General features: G+C 45.4%; 1 protein-coding gene across 1 annotated transcript; it reads right to left on the bottom strand.

The window, feature by feature from the left end:
* Positions 1-496: 496 nt before the first annotated feature.
* Positions 497-13,274, bottom strand: LOC308172063 (apical endosomal glycoprotein-like; the record flags this gene model as incomplete). The annotated part of the gene is made up of 23 exons (XM_080546974.1): positions 497-639; positions 1,271-1,391; positions 1,717-1,831; positions 2,168-2,327; positions 4,685-4,910; positions 5,090-5,271; positions 5,540-5,752; positions 6,051-6,216; positions 7,744-7,925; positions 8,060-8,203; positions 8,308-8,398; positions 8,505-8,676; positions 8,875-8,974; positions 9,255-9,377; positions 9,618-9,750; positions 9,955-10,128; positions 10,320-10,481; positions 10,686-10,765; positions 10,988-11,128; positions 11,510-11,629; positions 12,320-12,529; positions 12,677-12,808; positions 13,271-13,274. 23 exons carry the CDS (start codon positions 13,272-13,274, stop codon positions 497-499), a joined length of 3,294 nt encoding a protein of 1,097 aa, XP_080403100.1.
* Between the last annotated feature and the right edge of the window lie 7,556 nt (positions 13,275-20,830).

Below are 20,830 nucleotides of genomic sequence, written 5' to 3' on the forward strand. Positions count from 1 at the left end.
TGGTTGGGGTCAGTCCTCTCTCTACACCGGCTGGCCTTTGTCTGCATGGTACCGTAGTAATACTATAGTAACCTCTACGAATGACAGGCCAATGAGAAAGTGATCTGTTACTGCATGATGAATGCTTAGTTCATGTACCAGAAATATAAATAAATCAATTAACCCTATCCCTAATTTAAACATGTGACAATGTAGCCTGACTTTATTATACACAAATGGGAATACAAACAAATATCTACAAAGATAATACCACAGATATGATCTATGGTTAATTTTTGCTAAATGACAATTTATTCTATATGTTATTTGTTATTTTCATGGTTATGAACCTAAATGAATAGTTATCACTATGTCCATCATATGGAGATTGCAAACTACAGTAGTACAGTACATATTCCACATAATAAGCTTCGGTTTACACTGTGGTACTGTGAGTGTGTTTTGTTTTTCCTGAAGAAAAAAAAACCTGCTTTATATTATATTATTATATTAGTCTTTAAGCAGCAGAGGTTTCCACTCCTGATGCTGTAGGTCCAGAGGGATTATACACGTGGTTGAAGAACGACATGTCGTCTTCTCCTATGTGTTCTGAACTCTGGAAAAGGATGTAGAAGCTTAGTGTCTCTACAGTCTCAGACACTATTTAGACAACCATTTACAGTAGAAAAATACTGATTTCATAATGTCATTCTGAACTCTAACTAATCACTTGTTTTACTTACATCTGTTCTGTCAAAAAGATGAAAAACATTATTTTCGTTCTTCACTTCATTGTCAATTAGTTCAGGTTCGCTGCTGCTGTGGATACATTGATACATGATCTATTATTACCTCCATCACCATCACTGCATACATCAGAATAACCATTAGTACTTTGCAAACAAAAATATCATCATCGTCATCAACAACGACATTACCATCAGCATCATCATCATCATCATGAAAAACATTACTAAAAACATAAGTAAGAGCTGCTTCATCATCATCATCGTCATCATCATCACGTACGTGATTGAATATTTCCGAAGGACATAGAAGACCGCGACGATGATACATCCCAGCAGCAGAGGGAGACACACTCCTAACCCCACAGCCAGCTTAACTGTACACAGAGGAGCCCACCTGAGTGTGAAACAACACTAGCAGTACCAACGTCAACACCGCCATCAAATTCCCATTCATAGTGACAACATTTGATACTAAAATATGAATACTGTGGATGAATTAGTTCAAGCTTGAGGTAGCACAGAAGAGAAAGGGGGATGCCTACCGTCTATTGCAGGGGGAGGGGGAGACAGAGTGGGAGACAGACAGGGGCCCGGTCGGACTTTGATGTCATCCAGAGCCACGTCCCGACCGGGACCGCGGCCCTTCTGGTACACAAACACAAACTGTGGAGGATGAAGAGGTCAGAGGTCACAACTACACATCACACAACTCATAAACATAAAACCAGGAACAAAACATAGAGGAACAATGCGTAGGTATAGTTATGGTTTTATATCTAGTGATCATTCTATGTCCTAAGGAAAGCCAATCATAGACTTCTATTTTGACTACATATATGTAGGTATGTGCAATATGTCTAGCGTATATGTGTACAGTTTGACCTGCTGCTCATTTTGTATTGTCATAAAAACTTCAATAAACAAAGTTGTGAAAAAAATCAATCGATCAATACCCTTCTCATTCTAGGACCACAAGCAGACACTTTACCCAGAACGGCTCCTCTGTGTCCACCGTCACACTCCCCTCCAACCAGACGTCCCCCTGGCTGCCTGACTGCGTCCACAGCAGGATCCCTCCATCATCTCCGCTGGCCTGCAGTTCCCTGTGTGTCCGGAACAGAGGAGGGGAAGACAGACGGTCTCCTTCATTACACTGTGTTTGGTCACTAATAATATAACATCTATGCCTTTTGGCTGATGCTTTTATCCAAAGCGACTTACATAGCAGTGAGTGCATACGTTTTCCAGTATATATGGTCCCAGCAGGAATCGAACCCACAAGCTAAGTGTTATTAGCATCATGTTCTACCAAGTGAACCACAGAGGACCAGTGTCAGCCTACTCCAAATGTCCGGTGTCATTTTCCACAATAAGCACGTCCGATCTACTATGATACACGGTCTAGAGCGTTCCATCGACAGTGTTAACGCCCGGCGTACCTGTTGTTTCTGTAGAGGTTCAGAGTTCCGACGTGAGGGCCATACATGTGGTACCAGAATGTGACACAGTGCTCCCTGCTGGTGGGCTGGAGTATGTCACTGAGCAGCATGGCCCTGTCTCCCAACATGCCGACAGAGCTGTCCACATAGAGGTAGTAACCTGGAGGTGGCATTAAACAGGGTCACATTACACCAGTGGAGGCTGGTGACTTCCAGAATTGAGGAGGCCAAAAAATTTTCCGCTTGCTCGCTTCACTCGCGATGGAATGTTCCCTGTTCTTCTTATCTGTCTTTGTTAAAAATTATTAATTTGTGTTTGGCGGTACTGAAGGGATTGGGACACTCTCAGGATGGTGGATGAAGCAGCTTTTATTGCCTGCACAATGGGTCATCAAATAAACAAAACAATTGGCATGAATCTCTGGTCCGCCTGCAGCAGCTATTGTCCCTTCTGCTCAGGCTCACAACATTCACCACAACATACTACATACAATCAATGACATGTCAAAAGCACTCAAACACTATGTCAATCAGACACACAACATACAATTCAGAACAATACTTCATCCATTTCTAATATTTATCCTGCAGAACAGCACTCATACGCGTGTGGCGGAAAAAGGTACTACACGGAGGCCAGGCCTCCTGTGCCCACCCATTTTCAGTGATTTGGCCAATCATGCCATGAAAAAAATTGCATTACATTGACTTCTATGAGAAACCACTTTCCGACAGGAGGCCTGGCCTCCGTGTAGTACCTTTTTCCGCCACACGCGTGTATGAGTGCTGTTCTGCAGGATAAATATTAGAAATGGATGAAGTATTGTTCTGAATTGTATGTTGTGTGTCTGATAAAAAATATAATTATTGCTTTTTTAAATCTCTCTCTCTTCTCTCAAATTATTGGGGAGGCCAGGCCTCCTCCACCTCTATGGAGGAGCCTCCACTGAATTACACCCCACCAGTGATGCCGGTAACGCGTTACTAAGTAACACGTTACTCTAATCTGAATACTTTTCCCGGTAACGAAGTATTCTATCGCGATACTATTTCCAAATCAGTAATCGGATTAAAGTTACTTATTCAAGTGGCTGTGCGCTACTATTGCGTTACTACCTCATAATTTAGGCTAAATGCAGTATTTCTTTGTAATGTTCGATAGTAAACAAACATTTCTCGCATCTTGGGGAGTGACGTCAGTGCTCACGTTTTCAACACGAGGTTACTATGGAAGGCCATGCCCGCAAAAAACGGCTCTCGACTATCGCGAGATTGCAGCAGAATCGCTCACGTGTATCACCACGCTGATTGCACAGTGTAAACAGAAGCGTAGCCTACACAATGGAGCGAGAACAGAGATATGCGTTAAATAGCTGGAAATATAAGGATTATTTTGAGTTTGTGTCAGCAAAGGATGACAAGAACATAAATGTTGATCATTGATAAACTCAGACTCACCCAGTTTAGGATTAGGATTATATTAGGATCATATCTGAATGGTCAGGGTAGGTTTTAGGTTTTGTGAAACCACTCCTTGCTAGTTACTGTTAAATAAAGATCATATTTATTTTATTGTTTAAAAACAAGTATTTATGTTGGGTGAGGCAAAGAAAGACTCTTTATTTTGTTGTTTTAAGTTATTGTTTAAAGTTTAATTATGTAATTTAAGTTACTGTTAAAATAAAGTGAGTTTTGGCAAAACCAGTTTTCATTTTTATGTTGCGGGGGGGGGGGGGGGGGGTCGGGTGCCTAGGCAGCTGCCAATAGTAACTAAAAAAGTAACTAGTAATCTAACTTAGTTACTTTTAAAATCAAGTAATCAGTAAAGTAACTAGATTACTTTTTAAAGGAGTAATCAGTAATCAGTAATCAGAATACTTTTTCAAAGTAACTGTGGCAACACTGCACCCCACCGAACACAGTCACCGAATCCTAATGCAAACTACAGAGCTGAAGTGGCCGGTGTGGTTATACACCCAGAGCAGTTGCTGAACGTCCGTGTGCTCGTCTGACATGTTTTTGCTGAGCTATGCTGCAGTGAAACATGGAGACTCCACGTGTCTGAGGAAACATCTTCAAAGTTTACGGAGGGTCATTACCCTAACTTATGGGAACCCAACTTAGGGAACCTATCCTAGCATACTGTAGGTTCTGTATGCATTGCACATAAAACATGCTGACTTGACCGATTACATGCTGAGCTAGACCAAATACATTTGCATGGGTTCAACTTCAGTTGAGGTTCATGGGAGATTGTCATGATTCAGTCCAAACAGTTGCATAAGGGTTAGGGTTAGGATGAGGTGAAGTGTATTAGTGTTGCATTGACAACAGTGAGGAGTATCAGCTGCATTTAAAATACTGGCTTAGTTGCTTCTGGTATAGATCAGTCAGCCATCACATGACAGTTTGACCTCAATACAACCTAATGTTGTACCCTGACTCAACGTATGACTCAATGAACCCAGCTCATCCTATAGTAGTCTCTCCACAGCCGCCAAGCTACGCTAGGCTCACCCAGTGATGAGTTGGTGGTGTGGTCCACGCTGGGGCCCGTGTTGGGGTTAGTAGAGGCCCCTCGGCCCCTCAGCCAGTCGTCCTGGTCCACCCCCCCCAGGTTAGTCCAGCCACACAGGTTGGCCTGGAAGTCACAGTCTCCAGGCTCCTGGCACCAGTCGTTGGTCACCAGCACGTCATCAAACGCCATGACCTGGCCGGACCCCTTCACCCCCTCCACCACGATCTGAAAAAAAGAAAAGAAAAATAGATATTGGTTATTGGCTACGGTGCAGAGAAGGCAGAATCTCATAGTGGATGAAGCAAAGAACATTGGCATTGTAACTTTGTGAGTCACAGTCGACAGAAAGCTGAAAGCTTATAGGAGGACGGTAGTTAAAGTGTGGCCCAAGGAGGGTCCCTTACCCTGGTAGCTGACCCGCCCAGCAGCAGATCGGCCTGGGCAAACCTCCACACATTCCCCTGGTCCCCTGTCTGGGAGAACCGGAGCACCATGTTCCCCTGCTCATCCTGCTGGTACACCTTCAGGGTCCCACTGCCGCTCTCAAACATGTAGTACCACAGCTGAAGACACTGTCCACCCCATGCTTACAGACAGAGGAAGAAAAACATTTCCATACTCTTTCATATCACTTTGGACTAAAGGATGAAAGATTACTCATTTATTGGGCCATAGTGAAGGAGATAAGGAGACAAAAGGCTGGTGTACTGTTAACAATATACAGGCTTAGATGGTGCTGCTGTGGTCGAATAACAGTGGCATCCACGCCATTTTATGAATACAACAACGGGCAATTCTACTTCCAGAATTCCGTCTTTGTCTGTAGGGGATGGTCACCTTTCTGGCTCTCTCACCTCCAGGAAGCCATGGGGAGACCATTCTGGCTCTCTGGCCCGGCTGGTCAGAGGATGGGAGGTAGAAGTAGTGTCCACTGGGAGTGTTGGTGGTGTGGTCGAGGACAGGTCCTGTGTTTGGGTCAGTGGTGGACCCAGAACCTCGGACCCAGTCAGAGTCATCATCAGTCTGCTGGGTCCAGTTACAGTTACCCTCCTCAAAGTCACACAGAGCTGGAGGACAAAACACACATGTACACACACACACACACACACACACACACACACACACACGTACACACACGCACGCACGCACACACACACACACACACACGTACACATACACATGTTAATTATATCTGGAATAATAATATGTTTCACAACTCCTCTTGTGGTTGCTGAGCTCTCGTGACTGTTCAAATGCATCACACCCCTGATGGTGACTCACCAGTGAGCATTAAGCTTAGGCATAATTATTACATCATTTATTGTCACATGTTATCTGTCACCCTGGATGTACTATACTGCGTACCTGAGGCCGGACATTGTCCTGCGGTGAGGGAGATGTCATCGATGGCGATGTCCCCTGCCTCTCCCCCCACTGTGGCCTCCAGGACCACCTGGTGGACTTCCTGCAGGGTCACATGACTCTGGGCCTGCCGCCACTCGTCCCCCTGGGAGCCTGACCTCTCCCACACCTATGGATGAACACAAGTCTTTACTCTGGACTCTCTCTACTAGTCATTATATTATTATTATTGTTATTATTATTATTATTATTATTATTATTATTTGTATTATTATACTTAAAGTTGTTATATTATTATTATTATTTGTATTATTATTATTAGTAGTAGTAATACTACTATAATTTAAATTTAAATTTAATTTTGCCATTTAGCAGACGCTTTTATCCAAAGCGACTTACAATTACGAATTACAGGGACATTCCCCCTGGAGTAACTGAGGGCTAAGTGCCTTACCCAAGGGCACACTAGTAGTGGTGTGGCTTCAGGCGGGATTTGAACTCACAACCTTCCGATCACAAGTCCAACTCACTATCCACTAGACCACCACTACCCCTACTACTACTACTACTACTACTACTACTACTACTACTAATAATAATAATAAACAATAATGGTAAATGGACTGACTTATATAGCACCTTATTCCAAAGGGCTCTTATTCACCCATTCACACACACATGGCGGTAAGCTACCATGCAAGGTGCCGGCACGCTCATTGGGAGCAATTTGGGGTTTAGTGTCTTGCCCAAGGACACCTCGACATGTGGCCAGCCGGGGCTCGAACCGCTGATCTGCCAACCTTGCGATCATTAGACGCCGGCTCTCCCTCCTGTGCCACAGCCGCCCCAATAATAACATATCACATTTATAACATCAATTTATAACGTAAATGTATAACGTACATTATACATAAAATAAAATATTTTATGACAATAACATTTAAAAAGTAAAAGAAATAAAATAATAATAATTTATATATTTACATTTATGTATATAAATGGTAAATGGTCTGACTTATATAGCGCCTTTATCCAAAGCGCTTTACAACGGCCTCTCATTCACCCATTCACACACCAATGGCGGCAAGCTACCATGCAAGGCGCCGGCCCGCTCACTGGGAGCAATTTGGGGTTCAGTGTCTTGCCCAAGGACACTTCGACATGTGGCCAGCCGGGGCTCGAACCGCCGATCTGCCAACCTTGTGATCATTAGGCGGCGACTCTACCTCCTGCGCCACAGCCGCCCCTGTATATATATATATATGTATGTGTATATATATATATATGTATATGTTACGGTACATGTGGAAAAACGTGGGAAAACATGTACCAAGTCGGCGGTTTATGCTGGTATGTCCCGGGAAATGCCAGCATAAACCGTTATTATATATATATATATATATATATATATATATATATACAGTATATAACCATATCATAAAATCAGCAATCAAAGTCTAGCAGGAAAGGTAGGCCATCCTTAATGACTACAAACAAGATAGAGGGGGACTCCATCACTCTTCTTTATAGTATAGACAATAATGTTTTACAAACATGCCTATCAATGGGTATAATGGTATGTGTATGGCCCAAGCTGTGACTGCTACCACTCTATATCCAACATTGTAGGTACAGTGCTATGGTGTTCTGTATGTTTATTATTTATATTTATTTCATATTATATGTATTATATTACCAGTGTTCTCTGCTGGACTGTTTGTACAGCCATCCTCAGTGAGCCCACCGTGGCTCCAAACATGTGGTACCAGAATGTGAGACAGTACCCCTGGTTGTCAGCAGGGGGCAGCAGCAAGGACTTCAACTGAGCAACACTACTGACTTTGCTGGGAGGAGAGCTTTCAATGTAGAGATAATACCCTGTGAAGCAACATAGAGCAACATATCATCATTGAGTATTACATATATGGGATTGTATTTCTAATGTATTTATTATACAGGATTATAATTGCTCAAGATTATTTGGCCTGATTTGGATTATGACTGAGACTGACCAGTGGTGCTAGTGTGGTCAGAAGCAGGTCCAGTGTTGGGGGTACTTGTGGGTCCAGACCACCTCTTCCAGTCCATCTCCTCTGCAGCTCCCTGGACCCATCCACACAGGTCTGCCTCGAAGGAGCAGCCATAGGCGGACAGAGCTGAGGAAGGAGAGAGAAATACACTTAATTTGCCTTAGTTAATATTGATCTCGCACACGCACACACACACACACACACACCTGGTGGTTTGTAGGATGTCTCACAGTTCAGGAAGGAGATGTCATCCACAGCGATGGCAGGTGGGACAGCTGAAGAGCTCCTCTGCATGGCGCCAGTCTGACCACTAAACACTACCTGAGTGAAAAACAACATCAGTTATCAGTGAGTTAGCCTTGCAGTCTGTGACACCATTCAAACACTATAACATCACTTCAATCTGTAATTCAACGGAAGCACATACCCGGTACGACTGTTGGTGATCGCCAAGAGGCAGTTGCTCTGATGTCCACTGGGAGGCGCTGTTGTGATTGATTGACCACAGCACGGTCTCGCTCTCCTGACCCTCCTCCTGACCCTCCTGCATGAGCACATTCAGTGACCGAACAAGACCTCCACTTACATGGAAGTGAAACCTGGTGTTGTGAAAACATGTAGATGGGGGGAGGGAGGGAGGGAGGGAGGGGTGGACGGAAGGAGGGAGGGAGACAGTAAGCGGGATACATTGTCTATGAGGCCTTTAGATATGTTTCTAAAGTATAGTCTGATAAATTCTAATAAAGACATTTTAGAAGTCAGACAGTAGCACACTGGCTAACCAAGCTGTCACTCACTGAATCTGGCAGTACGGGGATGAGGGTGGGAGGGCGGGACTCTGGAGGCGAGCTTCACTCTGTGACTGCTCTTGGCTTAAATTCACATGCATGTAGTAACCTGAGGAAAAGGGGAAGACACGGTTCGCTATGGTTTGACCTGTAGAACCCTGATGTTCAGATGTTGTGTGGTTGCGGTCATCTATGGGGTCAGTGTTTGGCCCATTGTCGATTGACCAGACCCGGGGTCAGGTTCATTTTGAGTGCCAGATTGGCAGGATTCACACTTTTGAGACTATTCCATTGGTTCCAATGGAATCTCAATCAAACACAACAACGTTTATTTTATTGTTTTATTATTTGAAGTACTATTTGAACTCATGGTGGTGTAGTTGTGTTACCTGTGCTTGTAGTATGGTCAGTCTCTGGTACTGTGTTGCTACTGGCTCTCTGTCTCTGCCACCTGTTGTCCCCTTGGCTGATGTCACTCCACATGCACTGTCCTCTCTCAAACGTGCACGGGCCTGGAGGGTTACAGGGCATGAGTCACATGACATCAGATCACATCAAATTTACCACAGTCAGAGTGAAGGCTTTTTTAAAAAAATGTTTATGTTTGTTTGGTTTGTTTGGTTAATGTTTGTTTGGTTTTCAAGTGGTGCTACTGTACTACCACAAACTGTAAGAAGATCAGGTCAGGACATGAGGGAAGGTTTCTCTACTGTTTTTCCTGCACTGTGATAGAGATGTGAGAGGCAGCTCACCGCAGTTCTCCTCGTCCTCCCCTAGGGGGCAGTCTAGACGGTAGTCACACTGACGGTCGGCATAAACACACACCACACCCTCTGACCTCCAGCAGAGAAACTCCTCAGCCTCCAAGGAAAACAAACACTCAGGCTTTAGGACAACACAAACCTCATTATGTGTCTCTTATAACAGCAAAAAACAACTCTGTCAAGAGTTACTATGTCAACTAGAGAGGAGGTTGGAACTAACTAACTCTAGAGGAGAACTAACATATTCATTCACATACTCATTTTGATCTCTGATTGGTTAGTGTCAGTTATGTCTATCATACTGCTATGGCATGGAAGAACTCACCTTACAGGGACTGGGGGGAGAGGTTGAGGGTGCCGGTGTGGTCTGGGGTGAGGGTGTGGTCTGGGGTGAGGGTGTGGTCTGGGGTGTGTGGAGACACTCCTTGGAGAAGGAGGTATCGTCCACGGCAACCAGCCCTTCTTGCCCTCCCTCTCCTCTCTCATACTGGAACACAATCTATAAACACACACACGTGCGTGCACACGCACACACACAAACACACACACACACTGTTTCAAATCCTTAACTGATTTCAATCATTAACTGATTTCAAATCATTAACTGTCTCTAATCTGTTATGCACCATTGATCTATAACATATAAACTGATCTATACAGAACTACATCATAAACAGTCCCCCCCCTGACCTTGCTGTTGACGGAGGAGGAGTAGGTGACCTCTGCCCTCTGCCAGCTGAAGCTCGATGGCGTGTCCCTGACCCACAGCACCGTGTCATCACTCCCTGTCCGCAGCCTCACAGACAGACTGGACGTCTCGTCTTCATCCTTGGTGTAGTAGTAGAACCTCACCTGTAGGGGGAGACAGAGAACACCGCATTGCTGCATGTTCCCCATCCTCGAACCCAGAGGTTGGAGTATAGAGTATGCAATACCCTGAGGCACTGTCTGGTTCTGCAAGAATAGCTGCCCGTGGGCACAAACTAGTGGGGGAGAATGACACTCTCAAACCATATAAATACACATTTCACAGACTGGTTTGGAATGAAGACTCACTGTGCAGTTGGAGCTGGGTAGTAGAGTGTTGGAGAGGATCTCTGATGTCTGTTCCTGAGTCCCAGGAATGATATAGTAACCTAAAACATGGCCAGCATTAAAGGGATGTTAGACCCCAGATCTACACAATCAATGACGTGGCACATATTGCAATTGGACCCAAGAAAATAACATTAAATACCATTATAATAACATTACAACAGTATAATGTTATCATGTGTTATCCCCCGGGCTCTTTACTAAAGAAATGTCTAATCAGACCTCCTGACACTGTAATCCTGCTACCGTTTCAGCTGCCCTACCTGCTGCAGTGTTCTGTGTGTGGTCCCTGGGGGGTCCGTGGTCGGGCCAGACGGCCTGCCCCCTCTGGAGGGTCCACTCACCAGACTCCCAGGAACACAGGTCCTGCTCAAAGCTGCAGCGCTCCCCGTAACCCTGCTCCTCTAGGGAAGGAGGGAGGGAGGGAGGGAGGGAGGGAGAGAGGGAGGGAGGAAGGGAGAAAGAGAGAGGGGGCTCATTTCAAGATTCCTAAACCATTGATTCCAGGAGGTTTTATGAGCCCTCGTCAAAAACACACACACGTAAACATGCAAACACAAGAAACCATAACGACATCCATAGGCTATACCATACAGAATACAGTGTATGATATACAGTATGTATGTATATACTGCACATTATACATGTTGGTGATGTGCTTTGTTTTAAGGATACTACCAATCCTTAGCCAGTATAATCTCTCACACACACACATACACACACACACACACACACACACACACACACACACACGTCCGTTCAGACAGACTGTCTTTGTTACCAACCACAGTTGGATTCATCAGTCCCGTCTCCACAGTCATCGCTGTAGTCACACACGCGCCTCTGCTCCACACACACCTGGTTGGAGCAGGCGAACATTCCAGATGGACATGAGACCTGGGCTTCTGTCAGAGGGGGAAAGAGGAACAACCTGTAACCGAGACTCTACCCTCTCTACCCAATGCCGGCATGCTACCAAATATGCTGGTAAAGTGATTCCATCATAATAACCATGATAACAACAGCAATTACATTACAGATTAGACTGGACACGGATGTGACACAGATTAGATTAAATTAGCTTCAACTTTGTCGTCATGGCACAGAGTACTGTGCTGAGATAACAAACAGTGCTGAGATAACAAAATGTAGTTTGGCATTTAACCCGATATAAACAAACAGAGCATGGTGCCAAAGACATGATAATGTAGACAGTGCATGGTATTACAGTATAGTGTATTACAGTGAGTATAAACATATGAATATAAAGTGAATCAGCAATATGTGACGACAGCTGGTGACACCAGGAACAAGTCGGCAACCAAGTTAACTTCCTAGTTAACTATAACAACACCACTTTACATTGTTAGCAGACTCACAAAACAAGCTGTGTTAGTTGACTAGTGAGTGTGTCATTCATTTTAATAAAAGTCTGAACATTTGATCGGCTGCCGACTTGTTCCCGGTTTCACCAGCTGCTGTCACATAACAACAAGCTCTCTGGAAACAACCATAGCAACGCTTGTATTGGAATTTCCATACTAAAATAAAACAAAAATGTAGTTCAATGAGCAGTTTGTGGCTTTGCTGCTTACCAGGCAGAGAACAGTTGAGGAAGGCGATGTCATCGATGGCGATGTCACCCGGCTGGCTGACGTTCCTGCTGGACTGGAAGAGGAGGGTGAAGACCTGAGGGGTGCGGCCCACGATGACCTCCCCCCGCTGCCACACGTCCCCCTGGTCATCTGACAGCCACCACAGCGGAGTGGCCCTGTGGCCTTCCTTTAGGAACACCTTCAGATCTCCTATACCTGACACAGTACACCCACACACACCCACACCCACACACACACACACACACACACACACACACACACACGCACACATACGTGACCCAAAATCTAAGACACATATATGATCCATACTGCATCCTGTGTCTATTTAATACTTACCTGTCCCAAACATGTGGTAATAGAACTCCAGCAGACAGGTGGCGCTGGCCTCCTCCATAGCAGGACTCTGCAGTGCCGCATCCTGGTTCTGCTCCTTACCGCCCTCGTCCACCTCCACCGCCATGTACCAGCCTGGAAGAACCAAAGAAGGACCAAATGTGACACGTTTTAGTCTTTTGGTCCTCATATCGGCAACCGATCAAAATGTTGTGACTTTTCTTTTGAAACACGGAACTACGTTTCAACGAGAATCACAAAACAAATTCGCTAGTCAAGCCAAAATACTGCAATGCAAGAACTGTGTTAGTTGACTAGTGATGTGTCATTGGTTTTCAACAACACGGAAATGTATTCACATTTTTCGAAAGAAAATTCCGATCATTACATCAGATCCCGTTATGCGGACCAAAGCATTAGAACGTGACACAAATGTGACACCAGCTGGTGAAAGCGGGAACAAGTACAAATAAAAAAATACAAATAAATGTCAACGTTGTTAGAAATCAATGACACACTCGGTAGTCAAGCCAAAACACTGCAGAGCAATGGATTCGGTGAGTAATCACCAACTCGGTAGTAGTGGGGATTACTCACTCATGGTGCAGGGACATGATTGTTCCGACGAGGACGGTGCGTTGCTTTCCAAACAATAAACCATGGATTACCTCTAACATCAAGCTACTACTGAACCAAAAAAAGGCTGCCTATAGAGAGGGGGACAGAGACAAGCGCAGGCTGATACAACAAGAGCTGAAGAGGAGTATGAAACAGGCCAAGGTGGACTATAAGAACAAGGTGGAGAGGAAGCTGCAACACAGCAACACCAGAGAGGTGTGGAAGGGGATGAAGACCATCACCGGCTACAAACGGAAGAACAGTCAGGCAGCGGTCCCAGACTTGGCTAAGGCCAATGAGCTCAACCACTTTTTTAACAGGTTTGACTCAGCGGCCGGTGCCTACTCTGTCCCTGCTGCCCCTCCCACTACCTCTCCCGCTTCATCAGCCTCCCCCACATCCCACAGCTACAGGCTCGGCAGCACGGCTGGGCCCCCTTCCCCTCCCCTCCCCCCTCCCTCCCCCCCCCCCCTCCCCTCCCCTCCCCTTCCCCTCCTCTCCCCCCCTCTCCCACCAAGCCCCCCCCCCTTGTCCCTCACAGTGGAGGAGGTAAGGGCGGAGCTGAAGAGGCTGCACCCTGGAAAGGCGGCGGGTCCTGATGGGGTGTGCTCGCGGCTGCTGAAGGTCTGTGCAGACCAACTGGCTGAGCCCCTCCAGAAGCTCTTCAACCTGAGTTTACAGTCAGGGACGGTGCCGGTTCTGTGGAAAACATCATGTCTCGTGCCAGTACCCAAAACTGGGCGCCCGGCCGAGCTCAACGACTACAGACCGGTTGCCCTCACTTCACATAGTATGAAGACACTGGAGCGGCTGTTTCTGAGACATCTGAGACCACAGACTGAACATGCACGTGATCCCCTGCAGTTCGGGTACCAGGAAAAAGTTGGTGTGGATGACGCTGTCCTCTACCTCCTCCATCGTGCTTACTCCTACCTGGATGAGCCGGGAAGTCAGGTGAGGATAATGTTCTTTGACTTTTCTAGTGCCTTTAACACCATCCAGCCTCTTCTACTCCGAGAGAAGCTCTCAGGTATGGGGGTTGATCCCTCCACTACATCCTGGATCATGGACTACCTCACTGGACGGCCACAGTCAGTCAGGCTGGGGAACTGTGTCTCGGACACAGTAGTGAGCAACACCGGGGCTCCGCAGGGAACTGTGCTGGCTCCCTTCCTGTTCACCCTGTACACATCAGACTTCAAACACAACTCTGAGTCCTGCCACGTACAGAAGTACTCTGACGATACAGCCATAGTGGCGTGCGTGAGGGATGGACGGGAGGGGGAGTACAGGGATCTGATAGGAGCCTTCAGCGTCTGGAGCGAGAGGAATGGTCTGCTCCTCAACCAAACCAAGACCAAGGAGCTAGTTATAGACTTCCGTAGGTCTAAGCCACCTCGGTTGCCCATTAACATCCGGGGCGAGGATATCGAGGTGGTGAAGACCTACAAGTACCTGGGGGTGCATCTGGACGACAAACTGGACTGGTCCACCAACACAGAGGCACTTTATAAGAAGGGTCAGAGCAGGCTGTACTTCTTAAGAAGACTTAGGTCTTTTGAAGTGTGTGGAGAGATGCTGGCCATGTTTTACCAGTCTGTCATGGCCAGCATTCTCTTCTACGCTGCAGTCTGCTGGGGGGGAAACATCACCAAGAGGGATACCGGACGGCTGGACAAGCTCGTAAAAAAGGCGGGTTCAGTGGTGGGAAGGAGCCTGGACTCTCTGGGGACGGTGGTGGAGAGAAGGACTAGGAGTAAGCTGCTGTCCATCAGGGACAACCCCAACCACCCCCTCCATCATGTCCTCGCTGGGCAAACCAGCAGCCGCCGCAGAGGGCGGTTCATTACGATCCGCTCCCGGACGGAGCGATATAAAAAATCATTTATCCCGGCTGCACTAAGACTGTTCAATGGCAACTAAAGTAGCAGTCGGGGTCAAGGCTCCTGAATCTGTATTTATTATTTATTTTAATCACCATCATCACTTTTTTAGTATTTTAATATAAATAACTATAGCCATCCTTTTAATCCACTTTTATATCAGATCTCACTGTTTTTTATATACTGTACATGGCTGGCCCAGTGTTGTTGTCTGTCCTTTATGTTGTGTTGTGTTGTTATGTGTGGTTTTTAGTGGAGTGGCGCGGCAAAATGAATTTCCCCACGGGGATAAATAAAGTATTTATCTATCTATCTATCTATCTATCTATTGATTTTCAACAACGTTGAAATGTATTTATATTTTTCTGAATAAAAGTCTGAACATATAGTTGGTTGCAGACTTGTTCCCGGTTTCACCAGCTGCTGTCACAAATGTGGAATCTTGAAACAGTCAAGGGAGTCAAACTCCACTCTATTGGACTTCTTACCTACACTATACACCTACAGATTCACTGAAAGCAGCCAACTGGTAGACATCTGTATGTAGTGTCTGTATGTGTGTGTGTGTGTGTGTGTGTGTGTGTGTGTGTGTGTGTCTTACCCAGCTCAGTGCCCAGGGTGTTGTCGACAGAGGGCCCTTTATTCTCTGCGATAGTGCCATTCCTGCCCCGCCTCCATTTCAACTGGCCCACACTGGTGTCCTTCCAGGAGCAGGTACCATTCTCAAACGAGCAGCCCACAAACCCGCTGACTGTCGGCCCGGGGAGGGACAGGGACACAGGGCCAGAGGAAAGGAAAGGCAGAGGTTGGACATGTGGATCGTCTGTATTGCTTGGCATAGTACAGCAATTAGATTAGATTAGATTCAACTTTATCAGCATTGCACGTACACGTACTTAGACAACGAAATGCAGTTTAGCATCTAACCAGAACCTGCAAATAGTAGTATTATGCAACAATTACAGTATAGGTATTACAGTGAGTATGAAGAATGAATATAAAGTGAATATACATGTAACATGAGTATAATATATACAGTTATGAGACAATTATCAATATGATATGTACGATTATGAAATAATAATAATACAGTACCGGTAATACCCATAACACCAATTGACAGAACTGAAAAATGTCATAACACATATCTCTCACTGTACCTTGACAGTGCCCTGGTGTAAACATGATGTCGTCTATAGCAATGAACCCACTGTCTCCAGACTCTGCTTCTATCAGCACCTGGGGCAGCAGGACCAGGGGCAGAGTGAGCTGACTTCATACAAGCATAGTGACAGTGGCAGCTGGGGAAAGCGGGAACACATCGGGATTTGAGCAAAATGTTCAGACTTTTATTCAGAAAAAAGTAAACACATTTCAAATGTATTTACTTTTTTCAGAATACAAATCGGAACATTTTGATTGGTTGCCGACTTGTTCCTGCTTTCACCATCTGCTGTCACATATCACCTGACACATGGTTGCATTGTGTCTTACCTTCACCAAAGGGATACTTTACCAATGTAGGGCAAACAATGGCCTCTACTGAAAGGTGGAAACATTGATATTTAGACTATTTACTCTGTCTCACTGTACCTGGAATGGTTCGGTTTTCCCCACCGACTCAGAGAACTGGGTCCAGCTGGGTCCACCAGCTGTGGTTTCGAACAGTAACTCCTGCTCGGCTGGCCCGGAGCGCACAAACACACGCAGGGTCCCTGACTCACTGCAACAGACGGGACAATATTGTCAAAAGAAAATAAATAAATAAAAGCTACCATGATGCCTCAGTGTTAACCTAATAAATACACAGGCGCACCCAACAGCCTCCTCTACTGTGTCTACTCAGCTGTGAGAACCGCTTCAACGTGTACAGCGCTTTCCATTACCAAGACAATCTGGCCAGGCCTGCCTAACCAGGCTAACAATTCTGTGAGTGATGACTCCATCCGGAGGTCATATAACAATAATATTGCTAATTATATTGTTTAGCTGACACTTTTATCCGAAGATTAGATTATCTGATTAGTTTCAACTTTATTGACATTGCAGAGTACAAGTACCAGACAACGAAATGCAGTTTAGCATCTAACCAGAAGTGCAAATAGTGATATAAAAACACGATATAAAAACATGACAATGATAGTGATAGGTACAGTATGGCAAGTACGGTAGTTTAGAGGTATATACAGTACATTTATGAGCTGTGTACAGTTAAGGTAGCTTATGTGCAGTATGTAATGTACAGATGTATAAAAGAGGCTAAAGCGACACACAGTATACAGCCAGTATACACGGTCCCAGTGGGAATTTGAACCCACAACCTAAACATTGTCAGCACCATGCTGGACCAACTGAGCCACAGAGGACTTGATTCTGACCTGTTGTTAGTGTGGTACCAGAAGGAGAGGCAGGTGGTGTTCCTGTGCAGGATCCACTCTGAGACCACTACAGCCCGACTGTTCTGGGGCTGGGCCGGGCTCAGTAAGAAACGTCCTAATAGAGAACCAGAGTAGAGAGGAGAGCTACTCAGTCAGCCTGAGACAAACGTCTTGATGCAGCTGAGAATGTGGACAGGACAGTAACTGTAGGCTACTTTCTCCATTGATTTGCAGATACTTCATGACTCATGAAAATGCTATGGTGCAAGCCAAGAGTATAGTATAGAAAATCAAATGTTTTCACTAAAAGGTTATTTTGTATATCCTGCCTGAAAGCCACTGAATTTGAGAGTGTACTTCTACAGTGTAATCTACATGTATCTACACGTAAACATATTCAATATTGAAAGGTGAGTAAGATACTATGTTACAGCCAATACTTTTTTTTTCTTATCCAAATCTAATCTTATCTTATCCAACGTTAGTTTTTTTTTTTAAAGTTATTTTTTCTGAGTGGGGCAGTCCCACTCATATTTTTAATTGTATTGACAGATACAGTAGAGATTCAGACAGGAAGGATGGGTGAGAGAGAGAGGAGGGATGACATGCAGGACATGTTCCCGGCCGGAATCGAACCGGGGTAACCTGCGGTTACATGGTCAACACTTAACCCGCTACGCCACCTAAGCACCCCATCCAAAGTTTAAAGGACGTGGCTCTCTTGGTGTGTGTGGTGACTGGGCCTTACCCTCGGGTGTCTGAGTGGTGTGGTCTGTGGCTGGGCCCTGGAAACGTCCGTCTGCCTGAATCCAGTCATGACTGTCCCCTGTGGCCATGTTAACCCAGGTGCACTGTCCTGACTCAAAGTCACAGCTTCCCGTCGGCTCGCAGGCTCCGTCCCTCATCGACACATCATCTATCTGCGCTGTGGAGCTAGTGCCATTGTGTATTGCTCTGAACACCACCTGAGAGAGAGAGAGAGAGAGAGGGAGAGAGAGATAAGGAGAGAGATAGTGACAGAGATAGTGATAGAGTGTGTGTGGGGCGCCGCTAGGGGGGGGTAAGTTAGGACGATTCTAAGGGCCCAGCACTGACAGGGGCCCAAAATAATCTTATTTTTTAATATATTATATTTATAATAATATTATTATTATTATCATAAGGACATTAATGTAGCCGACTTCAAATTATAATTCTATGTATTAAAAAAATGTTTGACAAAATTAAGCCTTATTATTTACCCCTCTATTTATTCATTGCATGGTTCAAAAGCACCGAATTTGGCCCAGATGTAGCTCAGAGTATGCTCTAATGATTTAGCCAGGGCGCCCGAGCCAGCGACCACTGGGGTCGCCATGGCGGCCAAATCAATATGGCCGCCCTCCGAAAAAGGTCTCTCACTGGATGATAAATATACATATATTAATCACATATTAAGATGGCCACAGGCCACACTAAAATATCTGCTTGCCACCCCATGTATAAATCTCTAGAATCGCCACTGCCAGGGCCCTCTTCAAGCAAGGCAGCCAGAGAGGAGAGCAGAGGTAAAGAGGCAGAAGAAGAGGAGCAAGAAGTAACAAAGGACAATGACAGCCGCACAGCAAGTTGGCTTTATCACTAGATTTCAAGGATCTTATTAAAGATTTTGCTACTAACAAGGCCCAGCGTTTAGCTTTGATTTGATTTGATTTGATCTCTTTACTCCTATCTTGAATCGTTGTGCAATAGGCTAGATATAGTTTTGAGCTCTCCAGGTATACTATTCCACAGTACTGCCGCAATGTGTAAAAATGACCTCTTTCCCATTTCACTATTCAATTTCGCTGGCAAAATTTCTGTGTTGCTCCCTCTTGTATAAGACAAGCAATGCTGCAATGCTTGTGAAACAAGCAATGCTGAGTCAGTAAATATCTCTGCTGTAATTCTTCATTGATCTAATCCTGACAGTATTATCTTCATTTAATTATACTTTTGTCCTTGTGTTGTTCAAGTCTTAATTTAATAAGTTAAAGAATGTTGAGATTTCTTTGCTGAATTGTTGATTCCTGTATTAACTGTCATTTTAAATTATGTGTGTGTGTGTGCATGCGTGTGTGTGTGTAACGTTCGCTGACCTGAAACTCGTTTAGTGAGGACACAGTGAGCTCTGCCACCTCCCAGCCTGTAGAGGGAGCTCCAGAGCGCTCCCACAGAGCAGCACCCTGCTCCCCACTCCCCAGGACATGCACAGACAGAGAGTCAGCAGAGCCTGCAGGCAACCAGTACCTACACAGAGCAAGAGGCAGGTCCAACTTAACATACACACACAGCCATACACATAACCCAGTGCATGGATGAGCTCATACATTCCCATACACATGAACGATCCAGTTAAAGAGCAATGACTAGGTGATTAGCTCCACACCCAGTACATCCGTACAGAGGTCAGGGGCGTGGGGTAGAGAGACGAAAGGTGAGGGACAGGGGAGGCTGGTCGAGGCAGAAATCAGAGGACGGTGCTCATTGCAACACATGGAACGGGGAAAAAAACATGGTGTCAAACACGCATGTTCGAGGCCCATTCTCATTCCATTCCATCCATGACAATGAGCACGGTTCATTGTTACCAGCCTCCACTGGTGAGGGGTGATGGGTGAGTAGAGTTAGTAGTAGGGAGTAGAGAAGGACTGCGCTCACCAGAAGCGCAGACACATCCCTGTAGCGGAGCTGAGCTCAGGTGAGAGCAGCTCTGCAACCTCCGTCACCCCAGGGGACACACTCAGGTAGAACCCTGAGGCAGAGACAGGGAGGACACACACTCAACACATATGCTCTGAAAAATATATGAAGACATGAATTACCTTGACCTACATACAGTATATCTTTAAAAAAATAAAAAATAAATAGGACCCCCCTCGAAAACGAGATGGTTCATCTCAAGGGGTTTTATCCTAATAAAAGAAATGTACAACCATATGCCCCTCTACCCCCCCCCCCCCTCAACCCCATCTCGAGAAACACAATCATTGCCTCTCACTACACACTCACCATGCTCAGACCTGTAGGTGTGATCCAAGCGGTCCTTGCTGCCTTTGGCCCGATCCCAGTGTACACCTGGCTCAAAGCCACACCAGGAAGTGTCAAAGCCACATGGTTCTACAGTATGGGAAACATGAGGATCACACTGTAGCATCTTTTGACCATCTCCATCGACATGTACGAAAAAAAAACATCAGTATGGACATACGATGCCAGTGTGTTAACCTCCAAACTGCTGTGTGTGATAACCTCCTAAC

Source organism: Nansenia antarctica (genome assembly GCF_963989245.1).
Source record: "Nansenia antarctica genome assembly, chromosome: 16".
In the NCBI taxonomy this organism is placed as follows: domain Eukaryota; kingdom Metazoa; phylum Chordata; class Actinopteri; order Argentiniformes; family Microstomatidae; genus Nansenia; species Nansenia antarctica.